Source organism: Phaethon lepturus, unplaced genomic scaffold, assembly GCF_000687285.1.
Source record: "Phaethon lepturus isolate BGI_N335 unplaced genomic scaffold, ASM68728v1 scaffold12645, whole genome shotgun sequence".
NCBI classification, from domain to species: domain Eukaryota; kingdom Metazoa; phylum Chordata; class Aves; order Phaethontiformes; family Phaethontidae; genus Phaethon; species Phaethon lepturus.
The window spans coordinates 106,528-128,293 of NW_010542756.1; the positions used below are offsets into that span (position 1 = coordinate 106,528).

The window sequence follows — 21,766 nt, forward strand, 5'->3', positions numbered from 1 at the left end:
TTTCTCCGTGAATAGTACATGCTAAGCATTTCCAGTTGGCTTGCAAGAGAAAACATCTTTATCCAAGAGACTTGGCCTTGTTCACATCGCACAAGTCTGTAACAAATTAATGACCAGGTCAGTTTTAAATGCACAAAGCGTGGTTAGCTGGCATAGTACCAAGACAGTATCCCGAGCCCAGTATTGCCTTTTTGTCATCGTCTCATTTATTATTTCACACTGTAAAAGGAACTTTCCTCTGGACCCCTACCAGTGCCTTCGTAACGTCTTTCCCGTTCGAGCTCCCTGTGCTGTAGTACAGTCCAAAGCCCACTGTCTCTAGTTCAGGTGCTGCTTTATGTGCACGTCCCCAAGCACTCTGCCCCGTGCAGCCGCTACGGAGAGCTGCCCTGATTTTCTCCTAATATGCTGGTAGAAACGCAGCCACGCCACGCAGTAGGTAACATATGGTCCCGCGGTGGAAAAAACCCCACCATGCGCACACACAACAGAAAGCTCTGCTGTGTAGCCACAACTCAGGCGTGTTTGTTGTACCCAGATGAGATGAAGTTGTCACAGCCTTGTTAAAAAACAGGCAAAAAAAAGCTGTTGTATTTATAGGCAGAGCACTAGCATATCACACACTGGCAGAGTGAATGGGAACATGCCTCCTGTTATTGCCTGGCCCCTGGGGAGATAACAGTGTGCTATTTACTTCCAGCAAAAGGAATTTTTGCTTTAGCTCAGCTGGTCCTATTACACCAGTTTGAGTGTGCGGGGTTCATTGACCTTTTTAATCATATATGTTGAGAAAGTCTTTGTTTTCCCCAGGAACAAGACAGCCTCGTCGGCTTGTGAAAGCACCTGACTTGCCACTCCGGAGAGGTTAGGTGGGGCAGTAGGTCAGCAGTCTGTTAGCTAGCGGAGATGAAAATTAACCTGAGATCTCCTCTAATCACTGCCTGTAATGATCACCGGTGTGTAAACATGTTTGGCTTCATTATCTGCACAAGCAATGAGCCTTAGGGGTTTTTTGTATTGATGAAAGGAGCGCCTTTCCTCACCCAACTATCTCTCAGAGTAGGTTGTGTGCTTGCTGGTGTCGTGCAAACTTTTCGTGTTGTTGCTGGGTAGTTTCCTGATTAATCAGAGTGGCATTTGTGTTGGCTTCTCATCAAGAATGCCATGAAAGATATGTTTGAGTGCAGTGCACAGCAATATACAGAATACATAAGCTGCCTCTTTGTTAGCCATCCCCGTTCCTTGTCATTGCCCCAGTGCTCTCAAGGTGCTTTAAAGCATTTTAAGCATGTCCTTCATGATTTGAAATGTTTCCCATCCTCAGATATCTCAACACCCCTTGCTCTGCGTGACTGTCATAGTTTTGCCCAGGCTGTTTGTGAGGAGTCGGCATTGCAGGTCGGTTTGTTATTGTGGTATTTCTCAGTAGTATCTGCCTGAGCGCACTTGTTTACTGTCGGAGGATTGTTTATGAGCACAAGCCTCAGCACACTTGCTTGTTATTGTAGGGTTGCTTCTGTGGACTGACCACCCCAGTTCAGCTAAGAGGTTGCCCGTTGCTGCAGAGCTGGTTGTTCCTTAGAAGAAGAGTGTCCGCACTTGCTTATTATTGTGAGATGGATCTTACGTGCTGGTTCCTTACTGGTTAGTATGAGGCTGCTGAACGGCAACATACTAAGTGAGGGGAAGAAGAAGTTCACAGTATAAGGTTTGTTTTGAACAACAAAATGCTTACAAAGAATGACACAGTCTTGGCGAAGAGATACACATTTGAAAAATGGAAAGGTCACACAGCCCCCCCACTTTAAACAATTGCTCTTTCTGCAGAAGAAAGACTGATAGACAGCCACTTCTACTTTCCTGGCAGCCACTCTTCAGTGCTGATTAAGAAATATTCTCAGTACTGACAGCATCATATTTGGAGCCAAAGAGGACCAGTCAGCAACATTGCACCAGCACAGAAACGCGAGTGCCGATGCAGGGTATTTTTACAGTTTGATTTCTAATCTGGCATCCTCCGCAGATCTTGAAGCAGGCGCTGCTCAGTACCTGTTGACGACTGCGGGAGGAATTCAGCAATAAGGGCTTTGCACACTCTTGGGCTGCTCTTTTCCTTACTGCTCTTGCTGGGAGTTTGTAAACAGTCTCTCCTTGCCATCCGCTGTGTGTGAAATATTATCAGTGTTGATGTACTGGTTGTGTGGGGTTTTCTACAGCACTGTTTATTTCTCGGGGCCTTTCTTGTGCTAACGATTATTGATGCTAGCATTAAGTCATCAGCTGGTGTATGCTGGCAAAGACTACAAAAAGGCAGTAGCGCTGAGCAGATTTATACTAGCTGAAGGACGGATCCAGTAGGCATAAGCAGACAGACAAAGGATGCTTCGGCTGATGTGTTTTGTGAATAGCTGCAATTTTTTCTGTATTGGGAGTCCCCAGGGACTTATTTCCCTGACCAGTTTGTACCCAGCTAGGGTCAACCTCCTCATTACCAGCAGGAGGGGGTAGGACGTGGACTCCTGACACCAAGTTAAGCACATCTGGGCTTCACAACGCCTGAGTTTAAAATGCCAACTGGTGGCCTACCTGGACAAAATCTGTTTTATCATCGCTGGTGAAGCTGCATTGGTGAGGAGTGTTGAGTAGGCACATGCAGTGTGGATTAGGTCACTGTAAAAGGCTGCCTGTCTTGTAGGGTTCAAGAAATCAGGGTCTTGCATGGACCTTAGCCAACTCAATCTCCGTGCTCTCCTTGCACACCAGTTTTATTTTGCCACAGTATACACTGAGTGAGTGCGTTAGCTTGTATGTTAGCCTCTCTCTCTAGAGTAGGTTGTACTGAGCAGGAAGGATTTGGTTATTTTGCTAAAATGTCTTTCCTATACAGATGTGCCTTTGCAGGAAGCCTCTGACAGCAAGTTTTGGGAGGGTTGCTCCGTGGCTTGGGCGAGAGGGGCAGAGGCAGGCGGATGCAGACCGGCTGCAGGAGGCTGGAGATGCCATTTCTCATTTCCTCGTGCTGGTGGCACTCCTGCTTTTGGAGAACTGATTCATTTGCAGTTTCCCTTTGGGCCTTTATAGTAGAGAATTGTAAGAAAAGGCTAACGGATCTTTAGGTGGCTTATTGCTGACCTTGTTACTCCTGTCATGGAAATGTGCACTCAGGACTTGGAAGTTGGTGCGTGCATTGGTGATTTAGAGGCCAGTCCCCCAGTAGCTATGTCTTTCGTTGCGTTTCCTCGCAGTTGTGCAGAAGTTGATTAGACCAGTAACTATATATATGTAATTTTTTCTTTTTTTCTCCCTATGCCATTGTCCGAGCCTGGTTTTCCCCCGTACAGAAAAAGCCGCGCAGCTCAGGCACAGTTAACCGAAAGGGCACTCTTGCCTGAGGCTGCTGGGCACAGACAGATTCTGGGATTCGTTTTCATTCCCAGACTGACTAACAGCCCTGTTCTCCTCTGGGTACCCCACAGGGGCTGCTATGGAGTAAGAAGTTGTGGAAGAGGATTCTTATTACATCTTTCCCACAAACAGAGGCCCCCTCCTGCCCCTATTACAGTTCCCACAATTGCACTCATCCAGACTCACTGCAACAAACTTATTCTTCCATCAGCAGCAGAAAGATGTCTAGAATTGCAGTATGTCTGAAATTGCCCACAAAAGGAGACAACTGGAGCACAAAAATACTCTGAATGCTAGAAGAAATAACATGGTAGAGCAAGGGCTCCAGGGGTGGTAAGAAAATACCATAAGAAAATGGAAGAGAAAGATGATGAAGTTCTCTGCCATGCAGTTTTATTTTGACTAATAAATATAACGCTGAAGATAATTCCCCAAAGATCCAGCAAAGCCAACAAATAGAGTAATCTTGAACAGGAGTGGGAAGAGAGGAAACCTGCAACTTTTAATGGAGAAGCCATTCCTTTCCTTTGGGGTGATCTTGCTGAGAAGAGGGAGGGTGTCTGTCTGTCGGCTCTGCAAGTGGCCCTTTTTGAACTTCCCAATTCACAGCCAAGTCCTGTTGCTCTTCAACGGTAAGAGTTTTGTTGTGGTTGGAGGGATAAAAAAATCCCTATTTTTAATAAGATGATTTGCTTTGCAAATGTCTTTGTTATTTCTAGCCAAGCCAGGCTTTGAACCGCTAATCTCTGGAGGATGAGGGCAGAATCCGACTAAGAAAAGCCATTAATGGAGGAACCATGAGTGATCAGAGACTAGTTCTGGAAAAAGATGAACTGGACACTCTGCACAGGCTGTTGCAAGAGGAATGTAGGTTTGCTGTATGCATCTGAGCTCATTTCCAGTACTGGCTGATCCACCAGAAGGCTTCAGCTTAGGTTACAGAGTCTCCGAGTCTAAAGTTAGTTCAAGAGGGTCCAAAACTTTGTCTTTATTTCAGCCTTCCCCTGAATAGTACAGACCAGCCAATTTGGTCTTTTGCCTGAAGGCTGGAGAGTTGCATCACGAGCCTGGTCCTGACCATCAGGCAAATTCAGGCTGGAATGCTCCTTCCTTGGCTTAAGCGATGATATTTCTCATATTTCTTCAATGTGCAGGGATTAATTAAGCCTTATCACAGTGACACTGCTTGGTCTCTGTTCCATTTAATAGAGGTGGAAACCAGAGCACAGAAATGTAAAGTTACTGTTTGAGGATTAAACCTCAGCCCCCCTTAGGCGTGCTGCAGGCACCGGGCACTATTGAGCCTAGACCTCCCCAGGACTAGGAAGTTCAGGACATCTTGAAAGGGAAACAAATGTTCTTATCTTGGGTAAATAGAAAACTGTTCAGGGCCTGCTGAGAGTCACTGCCTGGGAGCAGAGACCTGGAAAGGGTTTTGGGTCATTAAATCCACTGCATTTGAGCTCTGTCAGCCACCTCACATCATCCTGTTTGTGAATTAATCAGACTTTATCTTAGTGCAGTTTGGCTGTTCAGTCCCAGTACAAAAGGACTGGAAAACCGTCCCACCAACTCCTTGCTTTAATGGCTAGAAACCTTGTTTCCCACCTCTCTCACTGGGGAAGCTGGATTTTGCAACCTTTCTGACGAAGGAACTCCACTGGTCCTTATGTGCACATTTGTATTTCTGCTTTGCCTCATTGGAGGAGGTGGTCCATGCAAAGGGTCCACACCAACGTGAACGATGCTACAAAGCTGTGTGCTCACATCAGTGCCATGGCTGCTGCTCAGGAATGACCTCAGTGTTCTGGGATGGTCTTTGAAGCAAAATAAAATGAAAAATGGGATTTCTAGATAGGCTGGCTTGAAAAAGACTCAGGTGCAGAGATGATTGAAAAAGAACATTACCCTTAACGTCGATCCAGAGCGGGCTGGAGAAAAGGGGATGCTGCCCATCACCTGGGTGCCTGCTCCCTGCTAGCACAGACAGTGATTCTCTCCTCCTCACCCCACCGTCCCCACGTCTGTCAGTGCTCCTCTGCTCCCGGCAGTAGTAAACCAGCAGACCCCATGGCTGATGTCTTGCCTCTGGCTGATTTGTGTAAGGGGAGGACAGAGAGAACACAATGAGATGTCAGAGGAGATTCCAAGCAATTTTGCCAAACACTCAAGGGATATTTTTTTTCTTTCCACTCCCTTCCCCCCTTAGTTTTTAGAATAATTTTTCAAGAGCACATATGCAAGTCATCTAAGGGAAACAGAACAGTGAGTACCAGGGGCTGGTACACTGTGTTCCCTTTGTGTACTGTACAGAAAATAGATAAAAGAAACAAAGGATGATGCAGAGAGCAAAGCAGCCATCAGTACTCTCAGAGAGGTTCAGTCTGACCTTTTCAGAGATGAAGGTCAAACCAAAAATCCTCAGGTGCTGGAAATTGGTCCTGTCTTCCTAGGACCAGGAGACATTTACCACTAACGAAAGGAGAGCGGAATTCCATGCCATCTGTTATTGCTAGAAGTGAGAAGAAAGGCAAGAAAGGAATATTGTCTTGGATAATAATAAGGATTATGTGCTTCTTTAGGAAGTATCTTACCATTTTATGATCTGCTGTACACCCAGCCACCCACCCAGATGACACAGTAATAGAAAACAGCTTGGACCCCCCCGGTATCGGCGAGCTGGAAAGCCGGACCCCACGACAGCGGCGGTGCTCGTTAGCATGCACCCTTCTGAAAAGAGACCCCCCTGCTCGGCCCTTGCCCCTCAACCTGCCAGTCTCTCCGTCTGCTGTTGCGGCTCACAAGCCTTTAGATGCAGAGCATGTCCGGCCGTAAGCGTGGGATAGCTCTCCTGCATCCCATCCGGGTTGTTTGTCTTGGGTCCCTCTCCATTCAGAGCAGAAGGGTTTTGCATAAATGCATTGACACGTCCGCTTTGTTCATGCGTGAAGGGTTCTCGGCATTTCTCATCCCACTCCCGCCTCGGCCGTCTTCTCCCTAACCCCCCGGCATGTAGCTTCACCGGTTTTTGCATCATTTCCCTGCGCAATAGCGAACAAACCCGCCTGAAGCATTGCCAGTCAGTCAAATGCGGTTAAAAATACCTGGTCGATTATTTTGGAGAGAATTAAAACAAACGATTGGAAGGAGAGGACGGAAAAGGATGCAAGAGTGAAGCCGTAAGGGCCTTTACTATGTAATTTGGTTTCATGTTCTGCACAAGAAAACATGTAAAATATGTAAACAGAGCTCTCCAGGATTGTAATGTAGCTACAGAGCCACAGATATACAGGCAGGCAGGGTGCTATTCTTCAGCAGAACGGAATGCCATCCCCGAAACCACACGATCATTTCTTTAAGCCTGAAAGTAAACTTTCTCATGCCAGGAGTGGAGAATTTATTTTTCCTTTTAAATGAAGGATTGTCTGCACTACTTGTTCGGAGAACTGCAGGCATTTTAGCCACATTGTCATAAGAGACCTCGTATTTTGAATGCCAGTGGATGTTAGGATGTTCATCTTGAGATGTCTCTAAAAGGCATGGTTTTTGGAGGATGGTGCTTACCCGGCACCGTCCTGAAGTTCTCTTCAGTCAACCCCTCTGTCCGCACCTGCGAATAAGTATCTGCTTGAAAAAGGGAAAAAAAAAAACAAAACCCAAAACCTGGGGATCATTTGGATAAATTCTTGAGCTGCTCTAAATCTCTCCTGAATCGTGCTGCCTTAATTGGAGACGTAACTGTTGAGGAACCCCAAATCCATGCTCATTTTTGGAAATACTGCCTGTAACGTTGGAGGATCGCTGTTTACTCCGAGGTCATTTCAGTGGTGAATCTGATAAGGAGACATGAGTCACCCATCTAGTAAGTGGGCCCAGGTCCCTCTGCTGTCGGCGGGAGCCTCCCCCAGCCCGGGTTTCCACCGTAGCCTCAGGGTCCGGCTGCAAACTGCAATGCGTGCCAGGAAATGATTATTTGCACGATCAGTGCTATTATCTGTCTGTGCATGTACCCACTCACCGGGAGAAGCTCTCATTTCAGGAGAACATCGAGTTCTGCTCAGCCATTTTGATTTGGGCCAAAATCCTTACGCTTAGCACTTTGGGCAGTGCATCTTATTTTCCCATTTTTTGGTAATTAACACTTGCATCATCACTCTGAGAGAAGACAAGTCTCTTTTCAGAGAGGAGAAGCTGAAGCACAGGGTAGAGATGACCTTCTTTCCACCTTTCTCCATCCAAATAGCTTTGAAAAATCCGCCCGTCCAGCAGAGCCGGTCTGGTCCTGGTGTGCTGCCCTGTGTTGACACTGCGATCCCTTACCTGCTGGAGAAGGAAAGCCTCGCTGGGGAAATTTAACTGGGTCGCAGTGGTTGTTTCTGGTGGGAAAGGCCAAGCCTCGGCAGCTGTGAGCTCCTCCATCCCCTGAGCTCCCAGACCGTCCTCCCAGAGCCTGCTCCTGGGAGGCAGCGAGGCTGAAGGAGCCGTGCGCTTCCTCTCACAGACGAGGCTCGTACTTCAATCCCTGCAGTAACGTTTTTGGGGAGTGGCTGGGAGTTTCTGTGAACTTCCCTACTAGCCTGGACATCAGGAGTGAAAAGCTCCAAGTGGTCTTTTGGTTTGATCTGTGGGAGTTCGAGGTTTATGGGAGCAACCAGGGCTGTTCTGAGGCTCTGGCTTCCCCAGACACCTGCAGCCGAACCTTTGCTTGGGTGCAGATGTGCACGGGCTGGAGGAAGAAACTGGCTGTTGCTCTACGGACCCTCCCCGGACGGTCCAGCTCGCTCGGAGGAACTCGTTTGTGCGGCGGCGGTTTCGTTCCTCTGCAGTTTCAGTGGGAAAAGCCCGGGGGAACCTTCTGGTTTGCATACCACAAGCTGTGCCGTCAGGTATTAAAAAACCCAAGCCACCGGGTTTGAGCGTAAGCCGCGCGCGCTGACGTAGGGCTGACTACTTGGATGGGAAACCGAAGGGTTTGGCTGCCGAGGTGTAACCGTAGTCGGCTCCCCGGGACGGCACACGGTAGCTCTCCTCCGTGCCCCCCGCCGCGCTCGCTGGGAGCCCTGCCGCAGCCTGCCCTCCCGCTATTAAACTCAGGGCCTCTTCCTCAATGTATCATCTCCTTGGATGTATCCAATTAAAGCCTGTTGACAGCCCAGAGCAGACTCATACCCTCAGGATCAGAGGCATGTGTACGTCTTCGTATAGGGAAGGACAACAACTGGGTGTCTGGCCGGCGCGCTGGGAGTGCGGTGTGGGAAGCCGAGCAGCTTGGAGAGGGAAACGGAGCCAGGGAGAGAGAGATTTGCACCCCCAATTATCCTTGCATGTGGAAACGCTGTGCGATGAGGGTTGCGTGTGGTTTACACAGCGTGTTTACATGGTCCATAACCCTAAACAAAGCTGAAAAGCATGACTTTAACTCTGGGAATAAAAGCGCTGCAAACCCCTGGTTTTCTGCACATGAGAAAGTTTTGTTCTTTAAACACACAGATGTTTTTAAATTAAAAATCACTCTTTTGACCTTTCCTGCATGTGGTCATGTGGTCAGAGCTGACATTAACCACTGCGCGGCTGTTTGCTCCAGCCGCAGGCGAAGCTTAGCAAGCGATCTTCAGAGCTGGCGGTAGCACCTGCGTTGTCTCACATCTCTTGGAAGCGGCTCCTGTGCCCCGTGTGCATTTGGGGCGGTTCAGGGGAGGCGGCGTCAGGTGCGGGGATATTTAGGGTCTGCACCTACCCATGCTGGAAACAAAAGCGTTGTGGTTTTGTCCTTCTTGCTCGTTGGAAAAGATGTGGCTTAATTTTTTTCCTATCTGTCCCTCTTCCTATCAGAAACGTTGCCCAAGTGCTTTTACGCTGCGTTGTCCACCTCAGCCAGTGTGCTGTTCTGATGGAGAACTCCTCATCGAGCTGAAGATCCCCAGGGGTTTGTTGTTGTTGCTTTTGGGATTTCTCAGTTAAGCTGTGTGCTTTCTTTGTCCAAGCAAATTCATAGGACCAGCTTTGGGAAGGAAGGAGGGGATGTTACCAAGCCCAATCCTGCTTTGCCTTGCAGGAGTGCCAAACCAGCAAAACTACAATGAATCCAGTGAGTCAGATCCACTAATATAATAACAAAAATATATTTAAGATCCTTCTCAAGTGTGGTGCACATTCTGCCTTTGACAATTTGATTGTCTGATGCCAGCTGCTCCCAAATGAAACTCTCCAGTCAAAGAAAGGGCGGGGGGGGAAGCTTTTGCTCTACTCATCAGCGGTAGAAACTTATGGGGTGGGATTGTTTTCCTTTGCCGCAGCACCCCCATGGCCAGCCTTGGCCCGCCGTTAGACGCAAGCTTTGCTGTAGTGGACCTAGCTGGTTCAACTTAGAGACAGGCAGTTTGGGAAGCCGAGTGTGCAGCCAACAATAATGTTCTGGCTACTGTATTTGTTTAACCTCGCTCTCCAGTGGATGGATATACAGTCTGTTAAAGCACTTATCAGTCTATAATGCCTTCACACTTTTGTGAGCAGCAATGTGGAAGTTGTAGACAGGAGCTTTTGCCATGGATTGAAAATGTCTTTTAGCTGTAACGGGGCTGATGTTTGCAAAGCTAAAGGTATAAGGTCTTGTTGGATGCTCTTTCTTTATGCTGTCTGTCTAGTGGGTTGCATTTGGCTGCTGTTTCTACCGGTAGATGTATTCATGAATTTGAACGTAATAGCAGAATGCAATTTAGGGCTAATTCTAAGAATTATGCCTTCTAGGTGAGATCCTGGCAGTGCTGGGGTGGAAGATGCCACTCTTTAAGAGCAGCATCTTTATGCCCTACTGCTGTGTTGGAGAAACAGCAAACCTTTGATATGAATAAACAGGAGCACATGGCACACTTTGATGTGCTTTATGTGAGACTGCATTCTGCGTGGCTGTGCACTTGGAGCTATCGCTTGCGTTCGCATCCTTTCAGCGTGCACTGCTGAACGGAAAAAGAAACGGGCACGTAGAAATCGCACTCATGAGCTCCAAATGCTGGTGTTTACTTGTGGGCTGGTGCAAAAGCGGAGTTGATTATTAAAACCCATTAGCGCAATTACTACTTCTTTTTCTCACTTTTTTTCTGTAGTTTCTGGCCCCGGCTCAACTGATGGCTTTGGGGTGATCCTTTGAACCATGCAAAAATCATCTGGTTAGGGTTTTGTTGTAAAATCAAAACTCCATATTTTTTCCACAGGTCCAGCTAGCATCGTAGATATTTTGATTACACCTGGCTGGATGTCAAAGCTGATGTGGGTTTGGGATAGGGCCAGTCAGAACTGATTTACAGTTTTTTCAGATATATCATGTGAAGTTTATGGTTTTATGTGAGTTTGATTTGAACTCACCAGTTTTAAATGAAATTTGCTTTGAATCTGGAGATAACAGAAATTCAAAGGAAAGCTCAAAGAATGCGGGCCTGCATGATTTAAAAAAATGAAATATATTGTTCATACAGACTCTTTGGAAGTGAAATAACTGCATTTTTTGAGAAGGCTAAAGTTAATAACACACATTGAATACACATGCAATCTGGGCCATCATCTAATGGAAATGCCTGTAGCTCCTATTCGCTTTCCTGAAACTAAACCGACTTATATGACAAAACAAAATAGCCCTTGCATCTCCCCCTCATTTCTGAATCACAGCCCTGTGTTACATTCAAAACTCTACCCAAGGAAATGTCCCTTTGGAAACGAACGCTATCATTTCTGTCGTAGAGGAATTTATCATCACGGCACACTGCAAACAGTCGATGCCATGCTGTACGAGCTGCTTTTGCACACATAAGGGTCACTTTCCAATTACTAAAAAATCCAACCAAACCTTCGGCTGAAAACTGGGGCTCCGCGCGAAGGGAGCTGGGGTAACTCGCTGAAGCGCGCAAGGTCCAGGCACCATCGGCTGCTCCAGATTCGAAGGGGAAGTGGCTGTGCTGAGACTGGACATAGCAACTGGCAGTGGGGCTTTATTTCATCCTGCAGGAGACGTAACCTGCTTCCCAATCCCACAGCCAAATCCTGTTCTTCATTACACGGGTACAACTGACAGATGAGATTTCCTCTTACTGCTGAGCCAACTGAATCTGGGAGTAATATAGCATCAGTGTGTTACCCCAGAAGTTTTATCAACTTCCAGTTGATAAAGCTTTTCTGTTGATCACCTGCCTGCATGCCTTCGTCCTGGAGCAGGACATGCTGCAGTTTTTCATCTTTTGCCATCGGACCTTTAAGTACCCCAGTGGAAACAGGCAAAACTGAGTGATCGGACACAGAGGACAAGGAGAGGTTTGGAGAAGAAGCTGCAGTTTGTGAGCATCAGAGGTAAGGGAAAGCTGCTGCTGAGGAAGAAGCAGCCCACAAGAAGGGAAGAAGGCTGTTGAAAGAGGGAGGACACAACTTTCTCTCATCGTCTTACGCTTATAACCTATGCTGCTCAATCTCGGATTTGTTCTTGGCTTTTGGTTTTAATTTTTACAACAGGGTGTTTTAAACGCATTGTTAGCGCACATAAAAATTTAATATATGTACCAGTTTGGAAAAAGTAACTTTGAATGCTTTCCTGAAGTTTTAGAGGCCAACCTGAAATGACCCAATGCTGACTTTCATAGTTGGGCAGACAACTGCTGACTCAAATCTTCTGACGGAACAAATCCGGAACACTAGTAAAGAGACTAGTCCTAAAGCATTTCTGACCATCACCTAGAAGAAAACCTAGGGCAAAATTTCTGATGTCCTTTGAGTAAGCCTGAGTATATGACTTCCGTCTGAGTTCCGTGGGCTCCTGAGGTTTGAAATGGTCATAGAAATTGGCTGATCTTTGAGGTGTTTGCTGGAACCCAAACGGTGGCCTTTTTAATGGTTCAGTGCTCACTACTGTGGGCAATTTCATTTTTGCTGTAACTCCAACCAAATTCCTAGCCTAAATGAGAAGAACAGTGCAACAGCTTTCAGAACAGATTGGAGGTCTGTGCTGCAGTCGGCAAACTGGGTGGTGTCCATGTGGCAGTCAAGCTGCCTGATAGGATTGGGCAATAAACAAGCAGGAACCTTTCTGATACGCAGCAACTGCACCATAGTTCCTCATCCTTGGGTAAAATTAACCTTAGGTCTGCAAGAACAATAACATATTTAAGAATAAAAGGTCTGGATGACTGCCAGCCCCTATGTCTGGCAATGGAGAGAGAAAGTTTTCATCTGTAAGGGATGTGTTAAAATGCTGCTCATGTCATGGTTGGGATTCTCTGGCATGTGTTGAGTTAAATATAAATAACATTCTGCAGAGCAGTCGGCTAAAAATTGTAGATTAACGAGGTTTCATTATTATGGTTGAATTCTGTTCTTTAGCTGCGTCTTCAAACAACAGAACGTGTCCTGTTTATGCCTCCACGGGTCTCGTATCAGTCCATGAGTACTTCCGTGTGCTTGTACAACCTCACTCAGGATGTTGTGTGCTCCACAAATAGATGGTACTGTGGGTTTCACCAGTAGATCCTCTTCCTGCTTGTTCTGTGGTTGCCGTTTTGCAAACGGGACAGGGTATAGCCCGTCCAGAAACTCGCAGCACTGTCTGTCTCGGGGCAGAAGTGGCAGCAGCGAGTCCCCGGTAGAGAGGAGGCAGGGAGAGGCAGCAGCCTCGCGTCTGGGGCACGATAACCACTTCCACCCTTCTCCTCCAGAAGGAGGTTGCTCCCTACTGCCTGACGGACAAGTGCTCGCCATGGCCCTTCACAGCCATACTTAGCTTGAAGGCATGTTCTGGAGGAAGCCCCGCCACGGGACAACAGATGGGATTTTGGGAGCAGACAGATCTGTGCGCTGGAGATTTGCTCTGCTTGCAGCCGCCTGTGGGCAGGCAGACAGGCACGTCCACCCCAACCGCGGCGTCAGCCGTATGCCAGAGCTGAGTAGGGCAGCATCCTAGTTTAAATAGCAGCTTTGCCTGTCTGCGTTTAGAATTATTTTGATGTTACAATGTGAGAGATGAGAACCACCAGTGTATGCAAAGCCTGTGGTGTCTGGCTGTGCTTGCTCGATGGGAAGGACAGAGCGGGATGGCATCTGTTTGTGTTTAGCCCTCTCCTGTGGGGAGGCATATCCTTCACATGTGTATGTGCTTGCTTGTCCCTTCGCTTTGTAACATCTGAGCACCTTTTTGTGGCTAAAGGCTTTTGCCCTCACGATACCTGCGAGACGTGGGGGAACGTCATCCTCGTCTTACGGCCGGGGGCCTCAGGGCTGGAGAAGCCAGGTGCTGCCCGGAAGGTTGTAATGGGGCCGTGCACTGGGCATGGTCAGGGTGAGACCTGGTCCAGTGCCCAGTCCACAGGATCGGTGATCCTTAACCTGTGGTTCGACTGCAAGAGGAGCCCATCAACACAACTTAACGTCGCCTGAAGTCACGGGATGGCGGGGAATCATTCACAAGGGTGCCTTCCAAAATTTGCTCTTCAGCAAATTTTCCCGTACTACTTTGAAGGAAAACGTTATGAGGAAATGGAGCGGATTGCAATAGTGAATGCGTTTTAGATGTGGCAATGAACTAAGCGCTCCCGATATATCACTTTTCCCTTTCTACTGACACATTCCTCTGTCCCCTTGAGTAAGAGAAAGAAAACAGGAGAGGCGGTTTGAAGAACATGTTGTCCCTGTGATTGACAAGAGGTTGTATAAATCAGTCAAAGGGAATCCTCCAGGCATTCCCTCTTGTGGGAAGATCCCACAGTGTTCTCTGGCCTTGTTCATGCTGTCTGTCGATGTTTGTGTACAAAATGTGTGGGTGGGAGACGAGCTGCATTAGAACCTCTGAGAGGAACAGACATCAGCTCTTTTAATTGAAAGCAGCTTCCTAGGGAGGGGTATGACATGGGCTTCCAGTAAGTAGACACAAATAGTCCCCAAATACTTTGGAGCAGATACTGAGCTCCTGTGGATCCCAGTTGCTGTGTGGGTCTGAGAACCTGGATAAGCCCCAGTGAACGAAGTTTTGAGTCCTGCGTGATGCCGTCATTCTTCAAAGCAAATATTTTAGTGTTTGGTAACACCCTGAAATGAAAAGTACATCTATCCCTCCTTCTCTCCACAGCTGTCAGGTGCTTTAGCTGCTGGTTTGCATCACTGTAGCAAACCGGAGGATGTTAGGAAATAATTTATTTCTCATAAGCGTTAATTCCTATGACTTTGTAGCTGTTTGGAGAGATGATGCTCTGTCTTCCAGGCCCTTGGAACTTTTAGCTTAAAAGTGGTGGTACTGCGGTAATAAGTGCCTTCGCACTGCTGCCATCTTCTAGGGACGTTTCAAAAGCAGAGGCGTGAAAGACTCCTAGCAAATGGTTCTCAGACTTTGCAGTCGTGGTGTGGCACTCAGCAGCTGGGTAGAATTAAAAAGGGGATGTATCTGCCACGTGCGTTAGAGCCCGTCGAGGTGGTGGAGTCTGTAGGTGATGGGGACTGTTTATCCAATCAGATTGTGACTACAAAATCTTAAAGGACTTTTTTGCCATTAGCGAAGTTTACTAGATAGCGGCTAGTGTAGAAGAGGCTCTTGAGGCAACTCCTAACGTCGTGTCTGTTAGACTTTTCCCACACATCTCAATTATACTCTTCTCATGAAAGAACTTTTTACCCCAGTGCCAGTTTGAAACACTTGTCGGAGTAGCGACGGATCAGCCTCAGCAGGAGGAAGCTTATCTAACCTGTTCAAACCAGGCCAGTCTACCGAGTCCGCACACCTCAGCTGCACATGTCTCAAACACAGGATCTTTATGCAATGTTAAGATTTTTGCTAATATTCTCAGGCAGAAGCAGAAAGTGCTGGAGTTCACACACGCACACAAATCAAACAAGGCATTTAAAAGTTAACAGAGATTTCCAAGCCACCTCAGCAGGGGTTTATTTTGGGTTCGATTCAAACTTTTGGTGAAGGTCTGGGTGATTTCTTAATACAGGTTTTCACTCATCCATTAAGTGGCACTTAAAATGCACCAAACGTCAGTACTTTTGTTTCTTTCAACCACCTTTTTGGACCAATAGAGAAGGAGAAGATATAAGAATAAGAACAAAATCATATAAAAGTAATGAGACCTTTGTTCATGTCAAAGAGCTCTCTGACCATATAAATTGCAGATGTGGGTAAGATAAATTCCCTAGCTGGAGAGGTATTAAAATAAAAACCATGCTCCCAACAAGAGACAGGCTGCTGAAAATGCAAGAAGGGAGAATTGCGAAATGGTACATGTCGAATTGCTGGCCTGGATTTCAAATGCCAAAGATAGTTTATGTAAAGCCTTGCTCTGCTGTAAAATGTAACACTATCCACTGGCTAGCCTCAATGAAGCTTGGTCCCAGTTGTTTTAAAAAATAAATAAACTAAAAATCTTCTTCCAGCCCATTAAAGCTGATTTATGTTTTGCCCATAGATTCCTCTGTGCTGGATCTTGAGGGACTCAGATTATAGAGGTGATTACCTCACTTTTAGCCAATCTGGTTTCTCATTCCCAGGCATCCCAGGCTCTCTTTGCATTGCCCAGACTTTGTCTGCCAAGACCAAGAGGGCAGTTCCGTGCGGAATTACCAACTGGGCACAGGATTTTGAATGGTTAAAAACATCTCTGTTAATTCTCTTGTTTCACTTCCTGATTTTCTTTTTGTTTTAATAACCTGGGAAGCACGGGAAGAGCTTTACTGACAGCCCATCACCACCTGATTGCTCAGTTCAGGCTCTGGTCTTGGAAAGAAATCTAATACTGTCCCCAAGAGTACGTGGCTCCAGTTAGCACCTAGCGCAGGTGGTCTGTGTGATCAGTCCTAGGCTCTCCTGTGGCTAGCACAACGGCTGGAGATGGTTTGGCCTCTTGGCTTACATTCGTAGCTCCTTTGCCACTATATTGTGTGACCACAAGGAATTCCCTCTATCCCCATGACTCTGGTAATGACAGCCACTAAGTTCACCAAAGTGTTGTGAATCTTACCAGGCACCTTTCAGATGCTGCGAGAACCTCGGCTGGAAGCATCTTTCTAATGCAGTTGTAGCCTTTTGCTTGGTGGGCGCTTCCTTTCTCGTGTCTGTTGGGGGAACGAAGGCTATGGTCACGCACGTTTCTCTTTTTAAGCAGCTTCACTGAGCAGTGTCGTTCCAGGGTAAATCCTACCATTTCTTGCAGCTTCGTTTTCACATCTTACGGCACTGCAAGGCTCTCTGGTACTTAAATTCAGGCATTTTCTTCTCTGAGCTTTTCATCCATGCCAGTACTTGGGATTCATCTACTTGTTCTTTATTGAAAAGAGCAGTTCGCTTATAATCTTGCTGCTGCCTGCCATGGAACGTGCTGTAGGTGTAGGAAGAAGGCGATTCCACTTACAGAAACTAGTTAATAAAACAAGAAACTAGTTTGCTTAAATTGGGTTGTAGAGACAGGCCTTTCCTGGCTACACTTGCTTCCAAGTTTACATGGCCATCTGTGGCTTCCCTGGGGTTACGGTAACATGCAGGTTTAAATAGGACGTTGCTTGAGTACTGTGGGGAGCATCTGCAGGCTGTCTGCGCTGTGAGTTGGTACGTTCGCGAGTGATTGTCACATTGACTCCAGTGGGAAGAGCCCTGGTCTATTTGGGTGGGAGCAAATTTGTTCTGAACGCTGTCAAAGACCTCGTACCAAATTAAGAGGAAACTGTTGGCTGCCATCCAGCTGCTGTGAGTCTTTAGCTCCTTTTCACGTTTCAGTTTTTCTTATTGAGGTGGAAGATCTGGAAACTTAACTTTTGAATAATCTCCTGGTATTTAGAAACATCTTTATTGTGTATTATTTTATTCTAGCGGTGCACCTGGACTTTTTTCCCCACTTTAAAAAGTCATAATTCTTCCTTACTGTCATATATGTCTGTTTTGGTGTTTCTTTTTTCTCCCACAGATGTGTCGAACTAAGGTGATTGACTTGAACGACGGTGTCTCTCAGTATGCCTGGTATCCCTGCACGGCCAACTTCCAGTACTCCCACATGACACAGACCATTTTCTGGCTGAAGGTAGGAAGTGCACATGTCATTCAGAAGTATCCTCTTTGCCTGCCTGTAGAAAGTTTCTCCAACAGGCAAAATATCATGGGGCAGCCTTCCCCGGACCAAGCTGCTCCTTTCTTTGAAGTATGTTTAGTGCAAAATAGCAAAACAAAGCCTCTGAGCACTGTCTAGAGGGTCAGTGGTGAAGTCCCCTCCTGTGATAAGGCTATTGAATTTCTGAGAGGTTACAGCCTCCAGCTGCAGGGCTTTTTGACTCGAGTTTATCTAGTTTGTGTAGGAGAGACTGCAAGAGAAAACTTCTGTGTGACCTGGGACGGGAATTGTTATTTTAAAAGTCCAGGACTGACTCTTGGGTTTTTTTAAATCCCACCGCAGTTCTCCACCCCAGTCTTTGTGGGGCTTTTGTTTTCCCAGGCTTATTTTTCCCAGCCTATGGTAGCTGCAGCAGTCCTAGTTCACTTGGTCACTGATGGGACCTATTACCTGGATCAGAAGCAGGAGACCATCGGTGTGCAGCTGTTTGACACCAAAGAGCAAAGCCATGATCTCGGTAAGACTGTATTTTATTAAACTCCCTCTTTATTGCTTGCTTAATCTGTTGGTACCCCCATTCACAAACTGACTGATACTCCTGCTCAGTTTTTCCAGGGTCAAAAAAAAAGTGCTTGCTTAATGCTGCAAGACCCGAGTTTCACTCGAGTTTGTTGAAAATGATGCATCATTTTATATAGACCTTTTTCCATACCTGTTCACTATGTGTTCAGAAGTGATTAGTTCCTCTTTAGTCATTTAAATAAGCACTATTTCAACACTTCACCCATAGCACCTCCCTGGAGAGACATTGACAGTGATGCAGAGAACTGCTGGTAGCAGGGAGTGAGGGACCTGCACCAGCTGGTGCAGCAAACGCTTCTGCTCCCCAAGGTGTGAGTCGGTCGGATCTCTAGTTCTGCTTGCGGGGAGGTTTCCACAGCTATCTAATGGCCCAAATTTTTCATGCAAAGCATTTCAGGTTTGATGAAGGTCTAACACCAGGGCCCTTGCGGGTTGCTTGCATGGCCTCAAGCAGAGGTGCCTGACAGAGGCTGTGGACCTGCTGGTTGTGCTGAGGCGCTGGGATAGATCGTTTTTGTCTCTACCATGGGCACAGTTTCCTGAATCTGGGAAAGTTGTGTCTTGTGAATTGAGTCTGGCTGCGTTTAAGCTCCAGGACCAAGGAGCTCACCCTAGTTCCCAAATCTGTGTCAGGGGAGGACTTGTGTAATCCCTTTCCAGCTGTCCTCTGCCCTTTTTTCCACTGGGAAGAAAGCTGGCTGTGTCACCCCAAGAGCAGTTTTTAAGGAAGCATAACCCTCTTCCCCCAGCTTTCTGTTTTACCCTAACTTTGCCATTTTGACAAGCTGAATCTCAAATGAACTTCCTGTTAGTGATGAGAAGGAGAAGGGACATGCACAAATGCCAGGTGTTGGATGACTATCCAGGGTAATATATAATTTGCTGGGGTGTGGAGGAAAAGAAAGGAAGTACGTGTGGTGTCTGTTGTCTGAGAACAAACCAAAACTCATAGCAAGTTGTGCAGGTTGAGTCAGGATCGCTCCCAGTTCGCCAGAGCCCCTGGATTAGTCTTACCCTCCTCCTTTCGCAAAAGAGTGGCACGTAGCTCTTTCCCAAGACACAAGCGTGCCAACAAATGCTTAATGCGACGTTTTGTAGAGGCAGACAGACAGATTGTGAGAGAAAGAGAACACGAAAGAGGAGCAAAGAGGAAACTGAGGGTTAGGTTTTGAAATCCTCGAGGAAGTTGCAACATGAGTTTGGCATGGCTCAGACTGACGCCTGGAGATCTTCACAGCTGAAATGCTGCCTTTATCATGGAAAAGCCCCTCTGACCTTTTCAGACAAGGCTGGCTGGGAGCAGAGGAGGGTATAGGTAGGCTGCCCAGCAGTGCTCACTCAGGCAGAGCTCCCAGTTGCTGTTTTGGGTTCTGGGTGCGACTTTAAGTCCTTTTCCTGGATGTTGTATTTGATGTGTTTGAATTAGCACCGTGGCAAGCTAGAAACCGCGGCTGAAATGCCAACTTCAGCATGCACTGGGTGCGGGATTGGCGGCAGACGGTCATCCAGCCTTAGGCAGAAGTTAGTGACAAACGAAAAGTACGTCCAAAAGGAAGCAGCAATTATTCAAAGCTTGATCAGTCCTCAGTGTGCTAAAGACACTCCCATGAGCAAAATGCAGTCTATCCAGAAGTGCAGTTTCCCACCTTCATCAGAGCAAGTTTTTGCTGTGTGGACTCCCAGAAAATAATGAGAAGCTTCTTCTGAGTCTCGGAAGGAGATGGAGAGGTCGGCATGCCAAACACCTCCGCGCTGTTAGTTCAGAGCCGTTGCAGACACCGGGTTCAGCTGCTGGGCTCTTTGCAAGAGCTGTTGAAGCTTGAATAGGTGGGTACGGAGCTACAGGAACAGGGGCAAGCACGGAGACAGCTCTAACTCCCCTGCCATGGGCACCTGTGCTATCTGGAGTGGCTTTTTGTTAATGAAGGCAGGTTGGTTAAATGAACCTGACCTGTTCAGCCCCCGTTTACCTTGTCAGGGTCAGAAAGCGCCTGCGGCACAGCTCTGAGGGTCTGTTTTGTTGTGGACATCACCTGAGTGCAAGGAATGAAATTGCAGTGAATAAACAGTCTCATGCTATAAGGTCTTTCTTGGCTTTCCATCAGAGAAGGCAGAAACTTCCAAGGAATTTGGGAACCCAGGATTTCGAGTATTAACTGCACCTGTTTGTAAGTGAGAAACGTGCATCGTTCCACAAGGAGCTGATATCAAAAGACCTGTGGGAGGCAAGTAGACAGGGAGGTTATTTCAGGGTCAGGTAAAGACCAAAACAAAAAGAGGTTTGCTTTTTTATTTTATTTTTTTATTACAGGAAGACTTTTTTAAAGTAGAGGGTGGGAGATAGATGTTTAAAGAGAGTGGTCAGAAGTCTCTCTTAATTCACAGGAAATCACTTTCTAAGCAGAAAAATGAAAACTTTTCTATTCCTTCCCTTTTGAGTCAAGAAACCTGAACTGGGGGGGAAAAAAAAAAAAGAAATCCCTAAGCCAGTTATACATGCAAATAGAATTTATTTTATTTTCAAATTCGTAAGTGTATCAGGGTAGCCAAAGGGCCTGCGCCAAAGCCGTTGCTGGGGGAGCTCCAGTGAAGCGAATGAAGCTGGAGCCAAGCTGAACCTCGGAGCGATGCCACGGAGCCGCGGAGGCAGGGCTTCGCAGTCAGCCATCAGGCCGTGAATCTCAATTAATGAATTTTGAGGCCAGCCGACAGCTGTCTGTCCTTTGAGTTACCTCTGAGATGGATTTGGCCCATTTGAATTCAGGTTGCCTCTACTTGAAGGTGGGAATTTTGTCCTGACTATCACCGAGTCCCTTCTCTGCTGAAGAAAAGGGAGGGATTAAGAAGTTTCCTTGTCACCTCTCTAGTGCTTCTGTGCACCTCGACCTCCTGAGACACTTTTATTTTCCCTGGACGCAATTATTTTCTTCTCAAATGAGATCACCTGTAAAATCCTCAGTGGGTCCATCACCCTTGTTTGTCTCTGAAGAACCGTCTTTGCTTTTCTTAGCAGAGAGCAAGGTACCCCATGGCTGAAAACCATCCAAAAAGCCAAAACTGGGCATATGTAGTGTAGAGCTCGTGCAAAGAAGTTTTACGTTGAGTGCTAACGACATGCACAGCTACAAGCACGCCACTGGTGCACTGCCCAAAGCCACCCAGCCTGCCGGCACCATTTGACGCGCGGTATCAAGGTTCCAACCGTCCTCTCAGACCGGTTTTACAATAGTGCGGCTCCGTTTCCTCCCTGATGGTTGCTCCTGATTTAACAGCGCACAATAGAGACGTAGCTGTGGTCTAAAGGAACGGCTCTGAGAGCTTGCCGCGCTTGCGGAGAGAATGGCAGCCTTTCTTCAGCTGTCTGGAGGGATATACTTCTCTGCTAAGCTCTCTGGGGTGATTTGGGAAGCCCCTCCAGGCTGCTTACCATAACTTTTCAGCTCTATAGGGCCGTTCCTATGGGTGAAATGCATCTGAAGTGCCCACGGCTTCGGGAGGCGATTGTGTTAAGTCTGACCCTTCCTCTGATCTTGTCTCTCCTCTGGCAGGTGTCCACGTCCTGAGCTGCAGGAACAATCCCCTGATTATCCCCGTCATCCATGACCTCAGTCACCCTTTTTATCACACCCAGGCTGTCCTCATTAGCTTCAGCTCCCAGTTTGTGGCCATCTCCGGGGTGGCCCTGCGTTCCTTCCACAACTTCGACCCCATCACCA

General features: G+C 47.1%; 1 protein-coding gene across 1 annotated transcript in view; it reads left to right on the forward strand.

Moving 5' to 3' along the window:
- Positions 1 to 21,762, forward strand: part of PAPPA (pregnancy-associated plasma protein A, pappalysin 1) — a gene marked incomplete at both ends in the record, with an annotated part of 128,286 nt that extends 106,524 nt beyond the window's left edge. Inside the window, 3 exons of the mRNA XM_010288141.1 lie at positions 17,328 to 17,441; positions 17,850 to 17,985; positions 21,599 to 21,762. Coding sequence (XP_010286443.1) covers positions 17,328 to 17,441; positions 17,850 to 17,985; positions 21,599 to 21,762 — 414 coding nt within the window. The remainder of the gene's footprint in view (positions 1 to 17,327; positions 17,442 to 17,849; positions 17,986 to 21,598) is intronic.
- Between the last annotated feature and the right edge of the window lie 4 nt (positions 21,763 to 21,766).